Genomic DNA, 21,966 nt, shown 5'->3' with positions numbered 1-21,966 from the left:
ACTTTGGTTTAGAAAGACCATGCTGGGTGTGAAAATGTATGTGTGCATATGTATGCGTCACAGGACTCTGTCTCTCCTTCCTTGTTTGTCTTGGTAACAGGTGGCTTCTCAGGCAGAGGCAGCCAGCACACATGGCCTACCCACATAAGCTGAGACTCCAACTTTCTCATATAAGCCCCAGTTGCATCAAGATCATAGGGCAAGGGACACAAAGAGTGAGGCTGTCACAAAATGCAACCTACTTGACCCCTAAGTTCTCTCCTGATGATCCCTCTGTGACTGTACCTGTCTTAGGTTGTTCCTTCCCTGAGGAATCTTACCCGTCATTGGCTAACCAGTCATCCTCCGGGGCCAAGTAGGGTGATGTGAGGTTCAGTTCTATCTCATTGGTAGCCTATGCCCCCATGGCCTCCATACCCAGCACCTGCCTTGGGATCCCCTCGCCTGCTGATGGGGCCCCAGAACTGATCACATATCTCAGGGAACTCAGGTTTCTCCTCCAGGGAGGGCCCAGCTCACACGATTGGGCGAGAGGCAGATCCATGATACCAGCCACCACGAGGCTTCAAGCTCAGCATGAACAGAAAGCTCAGGCAACAAAGGTGGGGCACCCCCTCCACCCCCCCACACACACAAACACACACACCCAACCTTGCAGGGGCCTGAACCCTCACCCCTTCAGAGGGAGATCTCCTGCCCCCATGGCTGCTTTGCTTCCCATGCTCAGCTCAGATTGGGACACAGGAGACAGACAGAGACTTGACCTAGCTCAGATCAGGACCCAGGTAACAGACAGATTACTAATTTGACAGTAAAATAGTAATCGAATTATCAGATTAATTTAAATAGGCTAATTGAAATAATTGAATATTCGAGAAAATTTAATTGTACTGGACAAAAAGCTGTTCCTAAAGTAGTAACTAAAATTTCTATTGGTAGTTGATCTCATGGTAAAATTTCTGAACATGCAATGAACCTAAAGCAATCATATTTTTGTGCAAAAAATTAAAATTTAAAGTTATCAAGACTGCATTATAAAATTTATAAAAGCCTCCATTAATCAAAAAAAGGGGGGATAGTAGGGTAATATCATGTAAGGAAAAATATCCTATAAGTAAATTACATCTAGAAAATTTTTACTTTACAAAATTAATTTTCATTTGTAATGCTAACAGCAAAACACCCATGAAAAACACACTTGGAATCTAAATAAGACAAAGGAAAATCCTTTGGGCAAAAATAAAAAGGAGCCCAAATCAATTATATAGAAATGATTTTTTTATTAACTTTTGGTATAGAATATGTTTGTATATTTTCAGAAAACAACTCCAAGATTAGGTGGATTCCTGCAACAGAGAGAAATTGACAGATCTGCTCCAACCACAAAGACAAGAGGAGAAACAGACCAGAGATGAAAGACGCTGACGATGCCTTGCCATGGTGGCAGTCAGCAGCTGTGCATCACTGCAGGTTGCCCAGGACCAAACCAGAGAGGGTCGGATCTGCATTGCCACCATGTGCCCACCATCCAGATATCATTGCTGACATGTACACATAAGGAACTGTTGGACATTAAAATTGGGATTCAAATATTTGTTGTTATTATATGTTTATTTCTAGTCTGCAGAGGCAAGATTTTTTAAAGGAAAGAAATGGGAAAAAATAGATACAGAGGCAAAGAAACATAAATTACAGTGGGAAGGCAGGGAAGATTTGGCGGGGGGGGGGGGGGGGAGGGGGGAGAGGGCTGTAAGAGATCAACCGAAGGACTTGTACTCATGCATATAAGCATAACCAATGGATACAAGACACTGGGGGGGGGGGGGGGGGCTGGGGGGGGGGAGGGGCAGGTTAGGGCATATACTGGGAGGTAGGAGAGACCAGGAGGAAGTCAATAGTGGGGAAAAAGGAGACATATGTACCACTATTTGTAATATTTCAAACAATAAAAGAAAGAAAAAAACCCAAAAAACAAAATGCTACCTAGTAAAATTCAGCAGCAACAGGCTATCTGGGAGAGTCACTGGAGGGTCTGTGATCCCAGGCTTCTGGCCTACCAGGCTTCTTGGTTAGGTGTGTTTTCGGTGGGACATAACCCACCTAAGAGGATAGTTTCTTACCCTCCTCACTGAAAATGGCTGATCTTCTGAGCAGTTAACAGAAAGGAGGGATCTCCTTAAGTGAACCAGTATGGCCAGCTCATAAAGTGAAATAAAGTAGCACATTCTCTCCATATATCATTTTCCACTATGATTTCTAAGAAGGGACCATGAAGATTCAGGGATCAGAAGGGATTTAGAAGGCATCAGACACGTGGTTTTTTGGACAGAAAGGAGCAGTGCTTCTAATGGGCTATTCCCAGGTAATTCGAACAGCCTTCCTTTCTGGTTGCCTGCCTAAAACCACAATCAACATTTCCTGCCACGAGGGGTTACTGTGAACTGCTGTGAACTCCTGCTTGCTTCCAGCTCCAATCAAAGTGAGCCCCTTTGAGGGACAAAAGGTGTTTGGGGCCAGCACAGGTGACTTCCAAACTCTTCTTCCCAGTAGGCATGCACCTCGATCCATCTTTCTTTTTAGTAATCTAGGGCCACAGTACATTCACTCATGCTGGCTCTATTGTTTCTTCTACCTGAGATGTGTACATCTGTGTCAGTGAGGCCCTTTTCTCCTCCTGGAATAGCTGGCAATACAGCCAGAAGGTTGTGGATCCAGCCTCTAAGGCTGACCTCCAGGCTGGGCAAGACTCACTTCTACCCATCTATTGCCATTTTCTTCTCCTTTGATACAGTTCCCAAGAGCAGCATCATGAGGGATTAGCTCTGTATTCCTGATGGGTCAACACAAATGGAGGGGGAGAGTGCTGGAAAAGCAACTCAGGAGGCTTCTTATATCAAAGAGAAGAGTGTCAGTCAGGATTATTTTCTTCAATTTCTCGGGGATTTTTCCATTCTAAAGAAGGGTGATGTTAGCTCTCTCCAAGACTCTGTGTACGGAACTCGGGGACATTCACACATCTGTATGATGAGGCCTGGAGGCTGCAGACCCCACAGCACTGGCTCCCAAGTCAGCTGTGTCAAAGGCCAGTGCCCAGGAAGCCTGGAAGCAGCATTGGCAAGGACGGATGCCAGGACCCAGGTTCACTCTGATTGGATAATTTCTAGAACATGCTTCTTTTCAAGAGAAAATACTGGGGTTTGGTTTTAAAGAGCAGCTTCTTACCACACTGGGTGCTTCATATTTTCTCAAGTGATAACAGTTGATGGCTGAGTCAGGATAATAAAAAAAAGTGCAAGTGCACGCGCGCGTGCGCGCACACACACACACTCACACTCACGCCAAAAAAGTTGTCTTTAAACAACCTTCCACACATTCACACATACATTAGACATAAAATGACTTGCATGAATACCACCTATCTGAAAAAGGCAGGTGGTAGATTTGGTCACGCATCCTGATGCACTACCAAGTCCAGTACCATGATTTAAGAAACACACTGTGTATTCCTTTTAAAATCTTTATTGTGCATAAAATGGCCCATTCCCCTTCGTAGCTCAGTTTTTACCACTCATCAAAGGGTAAATTTTTTTTCTTTAAATTCTTTCCACTTCCTGTCTGACTGAAAATGTCTTCTTTTCGAAGGGATAAAGAATAATCTATTTTTGCTGGTCAAAAGAAGCTGGAGAATAACTCCTGAGGGCTAAGGCTCAAATATGCCATCTGAGCAGGGTTAGAACCTCCTATTCCTGTTGGCCAGCCCCACAGAGTGACTGACTCGGGGTGGTAGTGCCTGCTGCTGCCCTAGGTGATGCTGAGTTTGGAGCCCACTGTGTGTGGCCTGATGTTTGGGGCTCACTCAACCTCAGGCGTTTTAAATGAATATATATCCTCTTCCCCCTGCCTTCAAGGGGACTTAACTCTTGAGAAGAAAAACCTGCCTGAGGCTGCATGCATTTCCAGAGCTGGAAAACATTTCATGCAGCATGTCACCAGGTACTGAATAAACTGCAAACTAGTGGTTATAAAATGGAAGCTTTGAAAAAAGTACTGTTGGGAGTGCAGTGCAAAGGAACATTTCATAGGCTTGTGGATTTTTAAGCTTCTCTGCAAAGTCTTCAGTCCCTTTCTAGCAACTGAAGGAAGCAGTGTGCACTTTGGAAGGATGCAGTATTGGCTGGCAGCAAGAGGCAGGTAATAACATCTCATGCCCCTGCTACAGTAAGCCACTTAGAGAGTATCACTATGCCCACATCCCTTCCAGCCACTTCCTAAACTGCTTCCTTGGCCAAAATCGGTTTGACTCAGTGGATAGAGCATCGGCCTGTGGACTGAAGGGTCCCAGGTTTGATTCCGGTCAAGGGCACGTACCTTGGTTGCAGGCACATCCCCGGTAGGGGGTGTACAGGAGGCAGCTGGTCAATGTTTCTCTCTCATCGACGTTTCTAGCTCTCTATCCCTCTCCCTTCCTCTCTGTAAAAAATCAATAAAATATATTTTAAAAATAAATAAAAATAAACTGCCTCCTTGTCCTGGAGTTAGCGGGAGCTACAATGGAGGGAGGCAGCTCTCCTGGGGCATGGTCAGGTATGGTGGCCTTTGAGAGGTGGAGGGTTAGGGAAAAGGCCACAAAGGCGATAAAGGTTCTGACCCAAGTCCAATTTTATTGTAAGTTGCGGTTTAAAGATGGACTCTAGAACACCCTTCTCTCCCCCTTTTAAGAAAAGAGAATAAAAACAGAGACTCTGCCTGCCTCATCTGAAAACAAGTGAAGTCAGAGCTGTGGTGGCTGCCAGCTGTACACTCCTAGATTTCCACAGGAGGAAGATGACAGCTTCGGGACAAAGTGAAGAAGAAGACAGGTTCTTTGCTCCTTTATAGTGAGAACTAATGTTCAAGTTGAGGCACAGTGTGGTTTCCTATGGAAGTTCCAAGGTCAGCACGGATGCCCAATTTGTCCTGCCCTCAGGTGGCCTTTAAGAGTTGCCATGCCTCTGTTCTCTCTACATTGGCCCCTCTGCACAGGAGTTGGCTAGAACACCGTCCCAGTCTGGCCTGGCACTGGTGGGCCTCCTCCTTGGGCTCACCATAAGCTAATTCTGTGATGGACAAGTGGTGATTCACCAGGTTTCCCCAGACAGTGGCTGAGCTGAAAGAAATAAGCAGTTTGGCTCAAGGAGCTAGTTACATGGTGCTTTATCATTCTTTGCCCCCCACCTGAAGATCCAGGAACTGTGGAGGTCTCGGCTAGAGCTGTTACCAGTTTGAAGAGACCGAACTAAACCCCAATACCTAAGACTCACCTGTGCATGTCTATCAGGTTGGATTTGAGGCTGGGCTGAGGGAATCCTAATCAGATGGATACAAGGTCCTACCAGGCACTGTCTCAGCCATCCTAGAAGAGGGCATACTCCCAATTTTGTATAATAAATGTGTTATGGGAGGCTAAAAAACCCTAGTACCAAAACTGAGAAAAAATGGGTTCTGCAGAGCCAATATTCCCACAGGAAGAGACAAGTGGCATCTGTGCTTGCTGGTTTGGCTTCAAACAGTGCTGACATGTCTCCTTGACAAGTAGGTGGTGTAGGCATAAAGTCTGGCGCCAGAGTGAGAACAAGGTATCAGGTGGAGGAGAAGGAAGATCCAGAAACAAAGTATAGGAGGGGACAGAAGAGCTGTGAGTGGGGGGACCCCGTGAGGGACTCACTGCTTTCTGATGTCAGTGGGGTCAGTAACTCTATAAAGAAGGTGATCTAATAAATAGATGTATGTAGTAAGAATGCAGGCAGGCTGGCATGGTTACCTCTATCACTTTCACACCAGGTGCCAGGTGATCAGTGTTTTTAGTAAAGTTATAAAAATGAATTTTTTCAAGTATTAAAAAAATAAGTTAATTGAAAAAAGGAGTCTGAAGTGGGTGAGTGTCTTGCTAGATTGTCAGCTTCATTTCAATGTGCAAGTGCAGGAAAAACACCAAAGAGGGTTACTCCTGCCCCAGCTGAAGTACTGAACAGTGACTGGGGCTTGAAATGTAGAGCCTCACCATCTCCCAAAGTCAATATTTTCCAGTGTTAAAATGGTTGTGAATTAAAAGCAAAATGCAGCAATATACAACCCTCAGGCCATAGACAGAGGGAGGCCTGGGGCATTTGGCCATGTGGAGTCCAGTGTGTGGTGTGGGGCTGGGGAGCAGACTCCTCCTGGATCCTCCTTACTTGCATAATGAACTCAGGAACTGGGATTCCCTCAGCTTCCAGGTGATGCAAGATAGGCATCACCCTGACTGGCCACAGCCTCTCCCACTCTTAGTTCACATGTGGTTTTCCTGGGAATCTCCTTTGTTTCTTTGGTGGTTCTTCAGAGAGCATGAAGACAGTTGCTGCTTCCTCTCTGGGGTGCACTCTGGTGGCTGTGGTTTTGACAGAGGGGGAGCAGCTTCCTTCTCTCATCACACGTGCCTGCACAAGGGGGGGCGGGGTGCTGGTTACTGCGCATCCCTGGGGAACTTTCTTTTCCCCACATTAGCCCTCTGCACTCCATGGCCTTCGCTCCTTGGACCAGGAAGTCAGGGTGAATCTATTCAAGGAGGCAGAACCACTTCAGATACTCATCTTCACTTGGTATTCCCCACAGCACAGACACTTGATCTGCTTTTTAAGAGGCATGGACATTTGAGTGCAAACTCACAGGAGCTGCTAGGCCTTCTCAGATCTTGGATCTAGGTGGTGTAGAAGAACCCAGCTAGGTCAGGCGGATTCTACAGACCAGCTAGTAGAGCATGATGGGAGCTCAGGACCAGTTTAGGCTGAAGCCCTTTGACAGCATGACAGCCTCCAAGTCCTTGTCTTCCTCTTTCTCTCGAAGGCGCTGTTCCTCTAGTAAGGCCACAAGGGCATCTCTCTGCTCCACCACCTCCAGCATCTCATTCAGGATCTTCTTCTCCTCTGACAATTCCTCTTCGGTCTTAAGGTGATCTGGACAGTAGCAAAAGACAGATCTGTAGGGCCAAGAGGCTACACCCAGCCTACCCATGTACAGCTTAGCCTTGTTCCCCTCTTACCTTCCATTGCCATTCGCTCCCGCAGTTCCTGCTGCAGTCGGCTCTGCCGGTCTTCCAGTTCCAGCTCCCGGGCGCTGGGAAAGTAGGAAAGGGAAAGGAGACAAGCAATAGTGACTTGGGGACCATATCTCTTTACCCCCTGCCCTAATAGGCACTGAGCTCACAGCTGGGTCCACTCACAAGATCATCAGCTCTGACTCATAGCGCACCATGGCATTCTTCTCTTGCACCAGCCTGAACCACTCCTGCATCAGCTTGGGGTCATCCTTCTTGCCCATGCCTGCAGAAAGAGGGAGAGTCAGGCACATAAAGGGTTTGCTGTCTACTTGGCTAGCAGGAGTCATCATCACACTGGGACAAATGTGCAAAGAGAGCAGAGCGAGATGCTGCAGGAACATTCCCAAGCCAGGTTGTGTTTGCCTGCTGCCCAAAAGGGGGCGCCATGCCCACCCCCAGGGCCTAATTGAGCCTGTACTTTGAGTCTGTCCTTCCCAGGGCCGCCCTCACCTCTCAGTAACCTGGTCACTACTAGTTTGGACCTCTCCTGCTCAGTGTTTTTTCTTTGGTATATTTTAAGTGCTTTGCCCTCTTTTTCCTTTTTCCTTTTTCCTTTTCCTTTTCCTTTTCCTTTTCCTTTTCCTTTTCCTTTCCTTCCCCTTCCCTTCCTTCCCTTCCTTCCCTTCCTTCCTTCCTTCCTTCCTTCCTTCCTTCCTTCCTTCCTTCCTTCCTTCCTTCCTTCCTTCCTTCCTTCCTTCCATTTACTATTTACTTGGTACTTGCTAAGTACTAGGCCTGCTTTGAAGAAACTAGCCTAATGACGGAGGTAAATGTGAAGTTATATGCCACACTTGGTCTCTTTTTAAGTCACACTCACTAACTCAGCTCTTTCTGGGCACTGACCCCTTGGGGCCTCATCATTTCTTTTATCCTGACCAAATACTCTTCCATTGGATGCTATATGGTACATGAGATACATCCCAGGAAGGCTAGCACATTTCTTACTGAGGGCAAAGAAACAATAGCAGACCCTAAAGACTAAATGAGGTGGTACACTCACTCAACCCAACCACAGCAGCAGTGTCTGGACTGGCACCTGCCTAACTCAGGTTGCCCTGCACCATGGCATTGCTGAGACCTAGACCTCCACCAGGAGTATCCTGACCCCGCTGGGCTTCACTGTAGTAGGAGGATGGACAAAAGAACTTTCCAAGGAATCAAACTATCCAAAGAGGGAAAAAACCTTTTCTTTGGAGCATAAAGAAGCTATAGTATGGTCCTGCCTGAAGGCAAATGACAAACTATGTTAGTGGTTCTTCAATATTTTTTAAATTACAAACCATTTCGAGAATCTCAGGAAAGCTCGAGACTCCCTTCCTAGAAAAAAATGCATGCATATACACCCAACAATTTAATTTCATAAAGAATTTCAGGGTGTTCATGGGATTCCTGAAATCCATCCATGGGCCCCAGGTGAAGAGGCACTGCCCTGGAAAGTCTTTCAAAGTGCTTTCCATTTTATGAGTAACTTGGTTGGATGTTCTATCCCAGTAAAGACTAGACCTAGAAACATATGGAGTACACCCTCAGCTGGGATGACCTCATGTATCAAACTCCTTACTCACTGCTTTCGTACATTCTTCACACCTGACTTTTTTGCATGTTGTTCAAAGACAACTCTCTCTCTGCAATGCTGTTTGCTTGACACACATGAGGTCCAAGCCAGTTAGTCTTTCAATGGGGCCACACACTGGAGAGGCAGAAATGAATCACGTTCATACAAGCAGGGGTTAATGAATGCACGGTGTGGTGCACATGCAGCTGGGCTCCCAAGGTGAAGTCTTGTCCCTGAGTCCTACTCTGAAGGATGGAAGCTCCCTCTGACTATCAAGCCTGCTACTGTGGAGTGTGTGTCGGAGTATCTGGGGACCAAAGCTCTTCTCACCCAACCCAATAGACTTGGCTCTTTGGCTGTTAAAGCAGCCTACAGATCAGTTCCATGCATTCCTTTCTGAGTGTCTCTGCACAGTGTGCCCACATGACCATGGAAGATGGAGCCTGATGCATGCAAGCTATCCAGTGTGGCAAGCTGTAGATGCACTAGGAAGCCACTTCCTCCTTCCCACCTCCCCAAAATCCCACAGGGAAACCTCCAAACACCATTCATGAGCTTTGGTAGATTGTTCACAGCCAATAAGCAAAAGTACATGGTGGGGTGGGTGAAAGTCAAATGTGAACACCATGGAGAGCACAGGAAGAGATTAGCAAGGGTTAGTCATGAACACACTCCCCTTCCCCTTCCCACATGCCTTTTCAACAACAATCTTATCACCACAAAAGACTTCAAATCAGACAAACTTAAAAAAAAAATTATCACACACACTCAGCAAGACACAGGGTAGAGAAGTTTGCTTTTAGTAGTTGTTTGGGAAAAAAACTGAGGGGCATTTGTATAGACCAGTCTTTGTAAGGACAGTATTCCTCGACTCTACCAATACAAATCGTTGCCACACAGGCAGGAGGTTCCTCACCTGTGAACCTGGCCCCTCTATCTGCTGGACTTGAGAGTAAAAGGCCCAACCACAAATGGTGGTGCAATATCATGAACTCTCTGCTGCTGCTGAGACGTCTACCTCGGAGGCTCTCTGGCTTTACTCCATGCCCCATTTCTCCCCTGAGACAGTCAAAGGGATACTGTACCTTGTAAGAAACTGCCACATACTCATGAAGTTTTGTAACAGGGCTATCAAGTGTCAGAGAAAGAAAGACAGCTGGGTGTGGCTCCCTCTTTAACTAGTGTTACTATGGCCTGAGAGGCAGTGGGATGAGGTTGGGAGTTACGTTACCTTCCTGGACACAGCAAGGGCAGAAGGAGAGAGGTCTACGCCGTGGAGTCCCGCCACTGGGCTCAACTTCAAGAAGGACCAAACAAAGAAGAGGAGGAGGAGACAGAGAAAGACAAAAAGAAAGAGGAGGAGTAGTTTGGAAGTGAAGAGGGACAGGAAGACAGTGAAATAAAAAAATAAGCAGAGGACAAAAAGAATAAAAATGAGAAAGGAACAAAAGGAGGGAAAAAAAACAAAACAAGAAATAGAAAGGCAGAAAAAAGGGAAACAATGTCTACAAATGAATTAAGTCCCTTTTTCAGCATGGAAACTCAGTAGAGAGACCCAGGCCTGGGTGACCACCATCAGCAACTGTTTAGCACCCATTCACTTTGACCACTGGGGGCAGGTGACAGGTGAATTGAAGAGCAGCAGAATACTGTCATATAGTAAGGTATGTTTCATCATATTCTAGTGATGCATGCAATAATCAAGGATAGTGCTTTATCACTTCAAAACACTCTCACACATGTTATTTCATTGATCCATACATTGGTGGCCACCTGAATGACTATTAGTATTTCTATTTTGAAATGGGTGATATGAGGATCAAAGAAGTTAAATGTGGCACAACCTGACTAAAACCTGGATTTTCCTTTCCCATGCTGAACTAAGTTTGCCCTCTTTAAAGGGGCAACAAAGGCTCTAGGTCAGTGGTTCTCAACCTTTCTAATGCTGTGACCCTTTAATACAGTTCCTCATGTTGTGGTGACCCCCAACCATAAAATTATTTTTGTTGCTATTTCATAACTGCAATTTTAATGAATTAATGAATCATAATGTAAATATGTCAATGAATCATAATGTAAATATCTGTGTTTTCCGATGGTCTTAGGCAATCCTGCTAGCGGTTCTCAACCTGTGGGTCATGGCATTAGAAAGGTTGAGAATCACTGCTCTAGGTAAATCTAACAATAGGTAGCTACCGGAAACTGAGTCATACACAGATCCTATTCATAATGCCAGGCCTGGAAAAGAGTGATACTGTCACCCTGTCCTCCAGTTGTAGAGGCCAGTGAAGCTCGGACCTGACTTAAGATCTTGCCTTTCTAAGCTGGGGGTGCTCTCCACACTACCACTTTGCCTCTGACCCACGAGCCACTTCACTCCAAGTCCTGCCTCTTCCGTGGAGCAGTTGGCAGTTGGAAAAAGCAAACAATCTTATGGCAACTCCCCCTTCTCTATACTTATCTGTCTATATTTCCATCTTCCTCTTACTTTCTCATGAAAGCTTTGTCTAAAACACTTCACCTCAAAGTACTGCACCCTCCTCTCCTACCCTATTACAATAGTTAATTGAGTGAAATGTTAGCCTACCTGAAAAACACCAAACTAACCAACCCAGCCTCAGGATCCTGAGTGTAGATGATCATCTGTGATGTACACAAACCCAACATGACTTAAGTCCTTTTGGTTGTCAAAATCCCCTGAGACTGAGAGGCAAAGGTCTGGCAGTTTTCTCACAAGGAGAGGTGAGGATGGTAGGAAGTACGGAGGTGCTAAAGGATTGACTGGGTTCCCACAGATAGAGATGAAGTCTGGAAGGATATCTCAGCTGTGGGAGGTTCCCACTGAGAACTTTGGGGTCTTAAACCCCAAGCTGGGCTCCCCAGCCCAGAGCATAACTAAGAAAGGTGCCCACATAACATCTGGCTGTGAAAAGTAGCAGGGTTTCTGTCTTAAGGGACCAACACAAAATTTTGTGTGCCACCACTCACATGGGGATCTGGTAGAGGGAGGGCAGAGTGGACTGGAGCTGAGTGAGTAAGCCAGGATTGGGAGCTCTGGAGTTGGAGCTTAGAGGGCAGCCACCCTGGTTTCCTGTGCTGAGTAATTTCCTCATGCTCGGGGGAAGTTTTTCTCTGGTGGTGGAATTTTGCTATCCAAGCAGTTTTGACTGAGGGGGAAGGCAGTAGCCCCCCTGTTAGAGAACCTCTTGCCCTATACTGTGGTCAATAGCCTGAGTCTAATCAAGTCTAAGAGTCAACTGAACTTGAGGCAGAAGCAGGTCTCAGGAGGTTTTAAGTCTTTTCCTCATCTAATCGCGGGCCCAGGGCTATGAAAAGTAGACCTTGGTGCACATCTTGGTCCTTTCCAAAGGCATCCTGCCGCAGCAGAGAGAGTCACAAGCTGTGGATTGCAGACAAGGTACTCAGTGCCAGACAAGGTACTCAGGGCCAGTCACAAAAAAGGGTTTGACATTGCCTAGGCTGGTTTGGTTCAGTGGATAGAGGGTTGTCAGCCTGAGGACCAAAGTGTTCAAGGTTTGATTCCAGTCAAGGGCACGTACCTTGGTTGTAGGCTCCTCCTTAGGATGAGGAGGCAACCAATTGAAGTGTTTCTCTCATCAATATTTCTATCTTTCCCTCTCTATTCCACTCTCTAAAAATCAATGGAAAAATATCCTTGAGTGAGGTTAAGAAAAAGTGTCTGGCATTGTCCTGCCCTAGAGATTGAGAGTTATAGCAGATCTACTTAATACACAGACACAAATCCTAACGGACAGAGAAAAGTGGAGACAAAACAAAAACAAAAACAAAAACAAACAAACAAATCCTAAATGAAAGAACAAAAGAATTCTCCAGAAGAAGAGCTAAATAAAATGGAGTTAAGAAATTTATCAGGCATAGAGTTCAGAATAATGATGGTAAAGATGCTCAACAGCATGAGAAAATATATAGTAACTATGAAGAAAGACACAGCACAAATAAAGAACTAAGTGGAAAGAATATACAGAAGATTAGGGGAAGCTGAGGATCGCATCAGTAAATTAAAAGACATGGCAGAAAAAAATCACTTAGAGGACCAAAAAGAAAAAGCAATTAAAAAACAGGAGGACAGCTTAAGGGAACTGTGGGACAACATGAAACATGACAATATTCACATAATAAGTATGCCAAAAGGTGAAGAAAATGAGCAAGGGATAGAGAACATGTTTGAATAAATAATGGCAGAAAGTTTAGGAGGCACAGAGAGTCCCAAACAAGAAGAACACAAACAAGTCCATGCACAGACACATAATAATTAAAATGGCTCAGTGGTTGAGCATTGACCTATGAACCAGGAAGTCATGGTTTGATTCCTGGGCGGGGCACATGCCTGGGTTGTGGGCTTGATCCCGTGAGGTGTGTGTAGGAGGCAGCTGATTGATGATTCTCTTTCATCATTAATGTTTCTATCTCTCTCTCCCTCTTCCTACCTCTCTGAAATCAATAAAAATAATTTAAAAATGCCAAAAACTAAAGACAAAGAGAGAATCTTAAAGGCAGCATGATAAAAGCAAACTGTTACCTACAAAAGAGCTCCCATAAGGCTGACACCTGATTTCTTATCAGAAACTCTACAGACCAGAAGGGAATGGCATGAAATATTCAAGATAATGAAAGCAAAGATCTGAAAACAAGATTACTACACCCAGCAAGGCTAGCATTCAAAATAGAAGGTGAAATAAAGAGCTTCCCATACAAAAAAAGAGGCTAAAAGGGCTTTATCACCACCAAACCAGGATTGTAAGAAATGCTAAAGGGACTGCTGTAATGAGAAGTACAGAGAGAAACATAGGTATACAGAATTAAAATTGAAATAAGTACAATAATAATACTGTACCATCAACAATAATCTTTAATATAAATGGTTTAAATGCTCCAATCAAATACATAAAGTAGCTAAATAGATTAAAAAAAACATGACCCAATTATATGCTATCTACAAGAGACCCACCTAAGAACAAAACAATCACACAGGATGACAGTGAAGGGATGGAAAAAATGTTTCCATGAAAATAGAAATAAAATAAAAAAGCTGGAGTAGCAATAATCATATCTGGCAAAATAGACTTCAAAATGAAGGCCATCACAAGAGACAACAAAGGTCACTATATAATACTAAAGGGAATGAGTCAACAAGAGGATATAACTGTGGTAAACATATATGTACCCAATATAGGAGCACCTAAATATATAAAAAACATTTTCATGGTATTTTAAGGGAGAGATAGAAAACAATACAGCTATAGTAGGGGACTTTAACACCATACTGACGTCACTGGATAGATCTTTGATCTTAACAGGGAAATAGTGAACCTAAAGGACACACTGGATCAGATGGATTTAATTGACAATTATAGAACATTACACCCCAAAGCTGAAGAATATACATTCTTCTCAAGTGCACATGGGTCATTCTCAAAGATAGACCACATATTAGGACAAAAAACAAGTCTCTACAAGTTCAATAAGATTGCAATCATATCAAGCATCTTCTCAGATCACAGTGCAATGAAATTAGAAATCAACTACAGTAAAAACACTCAAACACATGGAGGCTAAATAGCATGTTATTAAACAATGAATGGGTTACCAAGGAAATCAAGAAAAACATCAAACACTTCCTGGAAACAAATGAAAATGAACACACAACAACCCCAAATGTATGGGACACAGCAAAACCAGGCCTGAGAGGGAGATTCATAGCACTACAGGCCTTCCTCAAAAAACAAACAAACAGACTTACAGCCAAGATGGGGGTGTAGGTAAGCACATAAACTGCTGCCTCACACAACAATTTCAAAACTACAATGAAAAGACAAAATGTCTATCACCTAGAACCATTGGAAAGCTGGCTGAATGGAAGTTCTATAACTAGAAGGAAAGAGAAAAGGTCATTCAATGCACAAGCTCTGAAAAGCTGAGGTATGGGGGCGTGTGCGAACCGGGCTGGCAGCGGGCATTGCTTTCTTCAACCTGAAGTAAAACAAGCTCCTGATTTTTCTGAAATCCAGTTTCTGGGGAGACATGGAGCGACCCAAACTCCTATGGGGAGAAGCTGGACTGTCTGCTATTGGGTCGGAAAGTGAGCGTGGCTTGCTTACTGAGCTGTGTGCAGGAATAATTGTTTGCTGTGCTGGGGTGTGGGACATGGGGATGCGGGTGGAGGAGCAGGGACAGCTGGCTGGCAGCCATCACTGTTTGCCATGCCCTAGCCTGGTTACGGCCTGAGGCCCCGCCCTGCACAACCTACAAACCAACTCATGCTCCAAGTAGCGGCTTTTGCATATGAATGGCCTTCCCTATCTCAGCTTAACCTAGCAAACTTGCAACCCGGTTCAGACAGCTCCAAAACCTCCAAACCCCAAACAAAGAGGAGAAAATTGTAGTTCTCGCTGTAACTCCTGTAGGGTGGCCTCAGACAGTAGCTGACCTGCATGCACCCCAGTGGAGATTCAGAAGCCAATGTACCTAGTGGTCAGTGTGAGACACTGGATTTCAACTCTTCACATCCATAAGTGACACATTCAAGAGGCAGACTCAGTGAGCACCCATTGAAACAAGTCCTGAACCGTAAGCGTGTCTCTACACTGCAACAGTTCTTCCATTATAAACACAGTGGGTCCTCACAGCCAATTGGCCTGAAGGTCAATTCCTCCCAGTGTACCAATAGCAATCAAGGCTTAACTGCACCAAGACTTTGCACTCAGCCCACAAAGGGGTACACCAAGAGTGTTCACCTCAGGTGATTGGGGAGGCTGAGCTACTGGCCGCTATAGGTCACCTACCACAGAAAGCCACTCCATCAACACAGGGAAGCAGCCAAAATGCAGAGACACAGAAATATGTCAAAAATGAAAGAAATGGAGGAAAGCAAACTACTGGACAACATAGAGTTCAAAATCACATTTAGGTTACTCAAGAATCTTCTAAAAACCGCTGAGAAACTTGATGAGACCTCCGAGGAGCTTAGTAAGACATTCAAGCACCTTAATGAGTATGAAAAAAAAAAAAAAAAAAAAAAAAAAAAAGGAAAAGGACCAGTCAGAAATTAAGCATACATTGTCTGAAATAAATAATATATGAAATCTCAACTGTAGATCAATGTACCCCAAGAATCAAAACAAAGATTTGAAATGTGAGGAAACAAAAAAACTCAGAAAAACAAAAAGAAAAAAGAATCCAAAAATATGAAGATAGTGTAGGAGCCTCTGGGACAACTTTAAGCATGGCAAGATCTGAATTTTTGGGGTGCCAGAAGAGAGAGAGCAAAATATTAAAAACCTATTTGAAGAAATAATGATAGAAAACTTTCCCTATCTGGTGAAAGAAATAGACTTACAAGTCCAGGAAGTGCACAGAACCCTAAACAAGAGGAATCCAAAGAGGACCACACCAAGACACATCATAATTAAAATGCCAAGAGCAAAAGACAAAGAGAGAATATTGAAAGCAGCAAGAGTAAAACAGTTAGTTACCTACCAGGGAGTACCCGGTTGATTTCTCAACAGAAACTATGCAGGCCAGAAGGGAGTGGCAAGAAATATTCAAAGTGATAAATAACAAGAATCTACAACCAAGAATACTTTACATAGCAAAGCTATCATTTAGAATTGAAGGTCAGATAAAGAACTTCACAGACAAGACAAAGCTAAAGGAGTTCATCACCACCAAACTAGTATCATATGAAATGCTGAGGGGTATTCTTTAAAAAGAGGAAGAAGAAGAAAAAGGTAAATATAAAAAAATATAAACAACAAAATGATAACAAATACATACCTATCAACAAGTAAATCTAAAAATCAAATTAATAAAAAATCTGATGAACAGAATAGAATCAGGGGCATGGAAATGGAACAGAACGACGATTCTCAGAGGGAAGGGAGTGTGTGTGGGCTGTGGGAAGAGATTATAGGCTTGTATTCATTACCTATGGACACAGACAATAGGGCAGCGAGGGCCTGGGGTGGGGTGGGAACAGGGTAGAAGGGAGCTATGGGAGGAAAAAAGAGGGATATCTATAATAATCTCAACAATAAGGATTAATTTTAAAATAACTTAGTACAGCATGGATCTCTAGAATAAAGGCAAGAAAGAGAAGAAAAAAAAGAAAACAGAATATAAGAATTGCGATCCAACACACCCATGTGCGGACATACAATATGTGTGCACATTCACACGTGCACATACACATGTACACAGAAGAATGCTGGGAAATCTCATCAAGGATTTTAAAGTTCCTATGCAAAAACAGAGCCAAAAAGGTAAGCCAAAATCTAGAACATCAAGTTAAAGGAAGCAAACAGAACAGGAAGACCCAGAAAGGAAGGAAGTAAGCAGGCTTGTGGGGGGCACTCTGTGCCTCTCATCCCAATTCACCAGCAACAATAAAAGACCACTTTCCAGTCCTTTATGCTACATTTCTAAACCATTCATGTTCTTTCAATTTCCCTTTGAGATCAATCAACAGGTGAAATCTTTGAAAACTAGAAATTAGGTTTATACAGGATAAGCAATATTATGTTTACAGTTGTGAGTATATGAAACACAGTTTATTCTTGTATTATTATTCATTAAATTGTACTATTTCCCATACCAACAACTTTACCCTCATTTACCCCCTCCCTGTACATTTTTAATTTAGTTATTCAAAGATATGGTTTTTATATAAAGGTTTCCACTCATCTATCTGGTGTGACAAAATGTGCTGACTGGGTAGGGTGGGGAGCCTGCCTAGTGTCCTGGGAAGATGAAGAGGATGAGGTCATCTCTCTGGCCCAAGGCTCATTCTGTCATTTTAATGGTTTGTTTTGAAATAACAAGGTTCAGCTAAGTGAAGAAAGGATCTTTATTCTCTGTACTCTGTGGCTCAAAAAGAGATTTCTAATACAGATTTGGAGCCTTTATATAGTCAGCTGATGTCCATCAAATGACCCTACTGGAACAATATAGTGTAATGGGCAGAGCACCAGGCAGGCATTAGGAGTCTGGACTTCTCTGAGCTTTGATTAGAGTTGGGCCCAGCAATGGGGTCTCTGTGTGGCCTTCTGGGGATGCAATAGTAGAGAAGCAATCAGATTTGACATTTCAGGCTTTAGATTTTAAAAGGATAATTTCCTCCTCTCAAATAATGAATATTACCAAGTGTTCCAAGAAGAAAACAGCAGAATCTGAAAGGGACCTATTTCTGTTATCTAAATATTCCTCCTGGAGCTTGATGGGAGTGGGGCTGGAGGATCCTTGCTCTCTGCCTGGATTCATAATGACTCCCTTTAGAATGGATGTTTCTCTCATGCTTCATTGTTAGAGCAGTAGCACCTGTTTGTGGTGAGCAGAACCCACAGGAGAAGTCTAATGTTTACACAGAAATCACATAAGTTGAAAAAGAAATGATGAGTTAATGAGAATCCAGTAGCAGAGTTATCAGGTGTTGGATGGGGGCATTTCATAATTCAGAAGACACACTGAGATTGATTGATTGATTGATTGATTGATTGATTGATTTAATATTCCCTTAAAATTTGTTGGAATTTTAAATCTGAAAGGCTAGTAGTTGGGAGTTCAGGAATACAGAAGTGAAAACAGCCAACTACATTTGTCATTCAAGCAATGGGGATAAAAAAAAACAAAACTAGACATATGAGGCAATCAGTATGCAACAGTATCTTAAACTGGGAGGGAAGGGTGAATATACTTTTAAATAAATTGTTTTTGACATTTCCAGGATATTTTGAATTAAAAAACAACAACAACCCAACCACATATTTTCACATACTGAGATTCATTAATAAAAATGACAAACAGCCTGGCTGGTGTGGCTCAGAGATTGAGCATTGTCAACCCATGAACCAGGAGGTCATGGTTTGATTCCTGGTCAGGGCACATGCCTAGGTTGCAGACTCCATCCGCAGTGTAGGGCAGCTAATCAATGATTCTCTCATCATTGATGTTTCTATCTCTCTCTTCCTCTCTGAAATCAATTAAAAACATTTTTTTTTAAATGACATAAACCTCCCCCAAGAGTGTTAGGAGACGGCAAGAAAGGAATCAAAGACATTAAACAAGAAATGCATTTTGTTAATTGGAATGTAAGTATCAACCCTTTTACTGCATGAATGGCCATGAGTATGGAAGTCCCTGAAAAAGCTCTGGGGCACTGAAGGAGTCTGTGGCGGGTGGAATCCATGGGACAATGGGGTTGGACAGAGAGACCAGTCACTCCCAACCCACCCAATTAAGCCAAGAGCCAGCCTCCTTACTGATGGAGGTTTTCTAAGAATATGGTACTATCTCATAGTAGGAAACACAGAATTATACCTTTGTATTTTAAAGAAATGAGCTAAAAAGTGATTTTCTTAAAAGGATAAGATTGTGGTAAAAAATGAGAATGATTTTTGCCACTTCTTGATTTTTAAGGCCCCTTCTGAATGCAGGAACTCCAGAAGAGGAAATGCCCGAGGCCCCCTACCATTAACCTCAGAAGCAGCTCCTCTTGACAAGACGTTAACTTTCCAGGAGCAAAACTGCCCAAAATGTAGAAATGAGACTCCTGGGTTGGTTATTTCTCTAATCTGATACAAATGATAAGTTTCATGCAGCATAAAAAATATTGACTTCTTTTAAAGCAGTGGCTCTCTGACTTTAGAGGATTTGAGAATCTTCAGGAAGGTTAAAATCTCCAGGCCTTACCCCCAGTTTCTGATTTGTTGGGTTTGTGTGGGGATTGATCACTTGTATCTTTAACAAGTTCCCTAGTCATGATGCTGATATATTGGTCCTGAGACCCCATTCTGAGAACCACTGCCTTAGCCTTTTCCTGTGTTCAATGAAAAGAACTGTTAAGAAGTGCCAGGACAGAGCAAAGAAAAAGGGGCATTATTATAAGTATCTGTCAACATAGCCTCAAGTTTGGTGAATTTGGATAGAAATCACAAGTGGTACCTTTATATGCACTTGATTCTCTTAGGGGAAATGTGAGCACATCTTAATGGAAATGATTGAGGCTGAGTTCTTCAGATGTTTGGTTCTCGAATGTGGTTAGCAGTGAGCTTCCTGGTAAATATGACACCTCCAATTTCTGAGGGATGAGATCCAAGGCAGAGGTCATGTTGGAGTCTGTGTGTGTGTGTGGGGTGGGAGGAGGGGGCGGGGGGGGGGACTGTCAAACAACCAAAATGTTATTAGAAGGACCAGAATGCAGATGTGAGGTTGATGGGTTGGGGTAAGTGAACTTTTATTATATAAAATTAAGATAACCCTGAACAGCAAAAGCTACCTCTTTGGAGTATATATGGCAGTGGAGAGGACCCAGTATGCTGTTCCATTGTGAGATAGGAAAGAGCCTGTGTTTGCCATTTGGTTAACAGGTTGATTTCTTCTTTCATTTGTGAGCAGGGACTAATGAGAACAAGTGAGGGAAGGGTGTCAGCAGGGTTAGTGTCAGCAACAGATGGTGCTATACATACCACCCAGATGCAAGTCGATGAGGTCACTGTAATTAGACTCTCCCCAATAGTCTACAACAAGGAATCGATGAAGAGAGAGTTACTGGATCTGCTAAAACCCTCCTGTGCCTCCCCCCTACCCAAAGCAATCAATACCAGTATAAGAAACAGAGAGAGACAGAAAGAGGGAGAAGAAATACTGCTGGAAAGCATGCATCTCTCTGAAAGTGCATTGTGTGCACACATGCTGAGCTATATATATTTCCTGGTGGTGGGAGGAGATGTTCACTAACCACAGGTGACAGAGTTAATAGCCAATATCAATGTGATTCTGTTTATAACTTGAATGATTAGTTAGGACAAAAAGCCTTGAATTTGTTGGGAATTCTGGCCCTGCTAGGACTGAACCTTATCTAAGAAGATTTAAAAAATTCAAGGGCAGATTAGGGGCATCTACTTCTTTATTTACTGAATATTAGAGACCCCAGGCTGAGCTCTGAAGGCAAGACATAAACCACCTAAAAAAGCTTGGCAAGGACACCAATCCTTAGGGTTAAAGAGCTCCCTCAAGAATTCACACATGTGACCCCCACTGGTGAGTATACCAAACTCCTTGCAGAACCACTTTTGTGCTAGGTGAGAGAAAGGAGATGCTTTTTCTTCTGAGGTTAGGCCCTAACTTCAGCCAGCCTTCTCTCTAAAAGTAGGAAATGAGCTGTGGCTATTTGTCTTAAGGTTCTTCAAGGTTTGCTAGCCATTGGCACTCCTAGCTTTTTAGCTCCATGTGGCAATCCAGTAAGGATGTTATGTAATTCACATGCCTGAAATTCAGAGACTGAGCTGTGCCGAGGGACTGGACTTTGGCAGAATCATAAACAAATGCAGAGCACAATAAAGGCCAGCTGCTATTTCTCTCCCTTTCCTCCACATTTCGCAATCTGAATGCTGATCTTAGCAGCTTTTTGTTTCCTAACAGGGTTCCCCCTTAGGAATGGACACACCAAAAAGTAGAATGCAAACCTGGAATGATTTTTCAACTCATGCTCAAGGTTGATCCATTGGTTTAAGTTTGAATCAGGATTCCATGAACAAAAAGGGCTTTCCAGATGCTCCAAACCAGATATCATGCCAGTCTTAGTCTTGCTCTTGGCTGGAAAGCTCTGAATCTAACCCTGGTGGTCTGGATATTCATGAGCCTTGGGTAAGTTGAGACCAATGGATGGCAGGTCCATATCAGGCCTCTCCTCTGGAAGGCATTTTGGCTAATTGGGCAGTCTGACCCCTCAGCCAGTGAGACCAAAAAATAAGTTGACCAGATGTATGCCTCCCAGGGAAGGGGCTGATGAGCATTGCTGGAAGACTCCAGATTGTCATGCTATATTAAGATTAGCTGGGAACAACTGAACTAACAAGAGGAGAGGATGCTGAAGCAGCAGAGGAAGAAGCGGCCAGTGTGCACAGATTTGCATCAAAGATGATCTCTGCCAAGTAGAAACAGGGCCACTGGGGCATCTGAAAAAAGGGGGGCCTTGGAAGTGATGTGCTTAAATAAGAAAAGGAAAAAATATATTTGGAAATATATTCTTATGGTAAGAGCTATTATATTCTTAGAATTTCCCAAATGCATCCTGAGAAAATCTCCCAATAGAACTGCTGAAGCCTGTCTTTATAAACAGAATAGATGTTTATGTATTTGGATGGAGGTTTCTGGTAAAGCCTTGTTTGGAAGAGTATGGACTAGAATAGTGGCTTTCAAAATGTTCTGTGAAGCCCTAGGGTTTTTCAAGTGCTACTCCAGGGGCCTCCCAAATACCTGA

The 21,966-nt window shown here is 43.5% G+C and overlaps 1 protein-coding gene across 6 annotated transcripts in view; it reads right to left on the bottom strand.

Moving 5' to 3' along the window:
• Positions 1–1,297: 1,297 nt before the first annotated feature.
• MICAL3 (microtubule associated monooxygenase, calponin and LIM domain containing 3) overlaps positions 1,298–21,966 on the bottom strand; it is a 250,954-nt gene continuing 230,285 nt past the window's right edge. For 5 of the 6 annotated variants that reach the window (XM_084878513.1, XM_084878514.1, XM_084878515.1 and 2 more), the window contains 4 exons: positions 20,171–20,221; positions 7,238–7,337; positions 7,058–7,131; positions 1,298–6,971 (listed from right to left, as the gene is read on the bottom strand). In XM_084878513.1, the coding sequence (XP_084734639.1) occupies positions 6,787–6,971; positions 7,058–7,131; positions 7,238–7,337; positions 20,171–20,221 (410 nt within the window). In that variant the 3' untranslated portion in view covers positions 1,298–6,786. The remainder of the gene's footprint in view (positions 6,972–7,057; positions 7,132–7,237; positions 7,338–20,170; positions 20,222–21,966) is intronic. The other variant, XM_084878519.1, reaches the window with a different exon arrangement.

This window comes from Pipistrellus hanaki, assembly GCF_964339955.1.
Source record: "Pipistrellus hanaki genome assembly, chromosome: 3".
Classification (NCBI taxonomy): Eukaryota; Metazoa; Chordata; class Mammalia; order Chiroptera; family Vespertilionidae; genus Pipistrellus; species Pipistrellus hanaki.
Note: the sequence above shows the minus strand (reverse complement) of the source record. Positions and strands in the feature narration are given on the sequence as shown.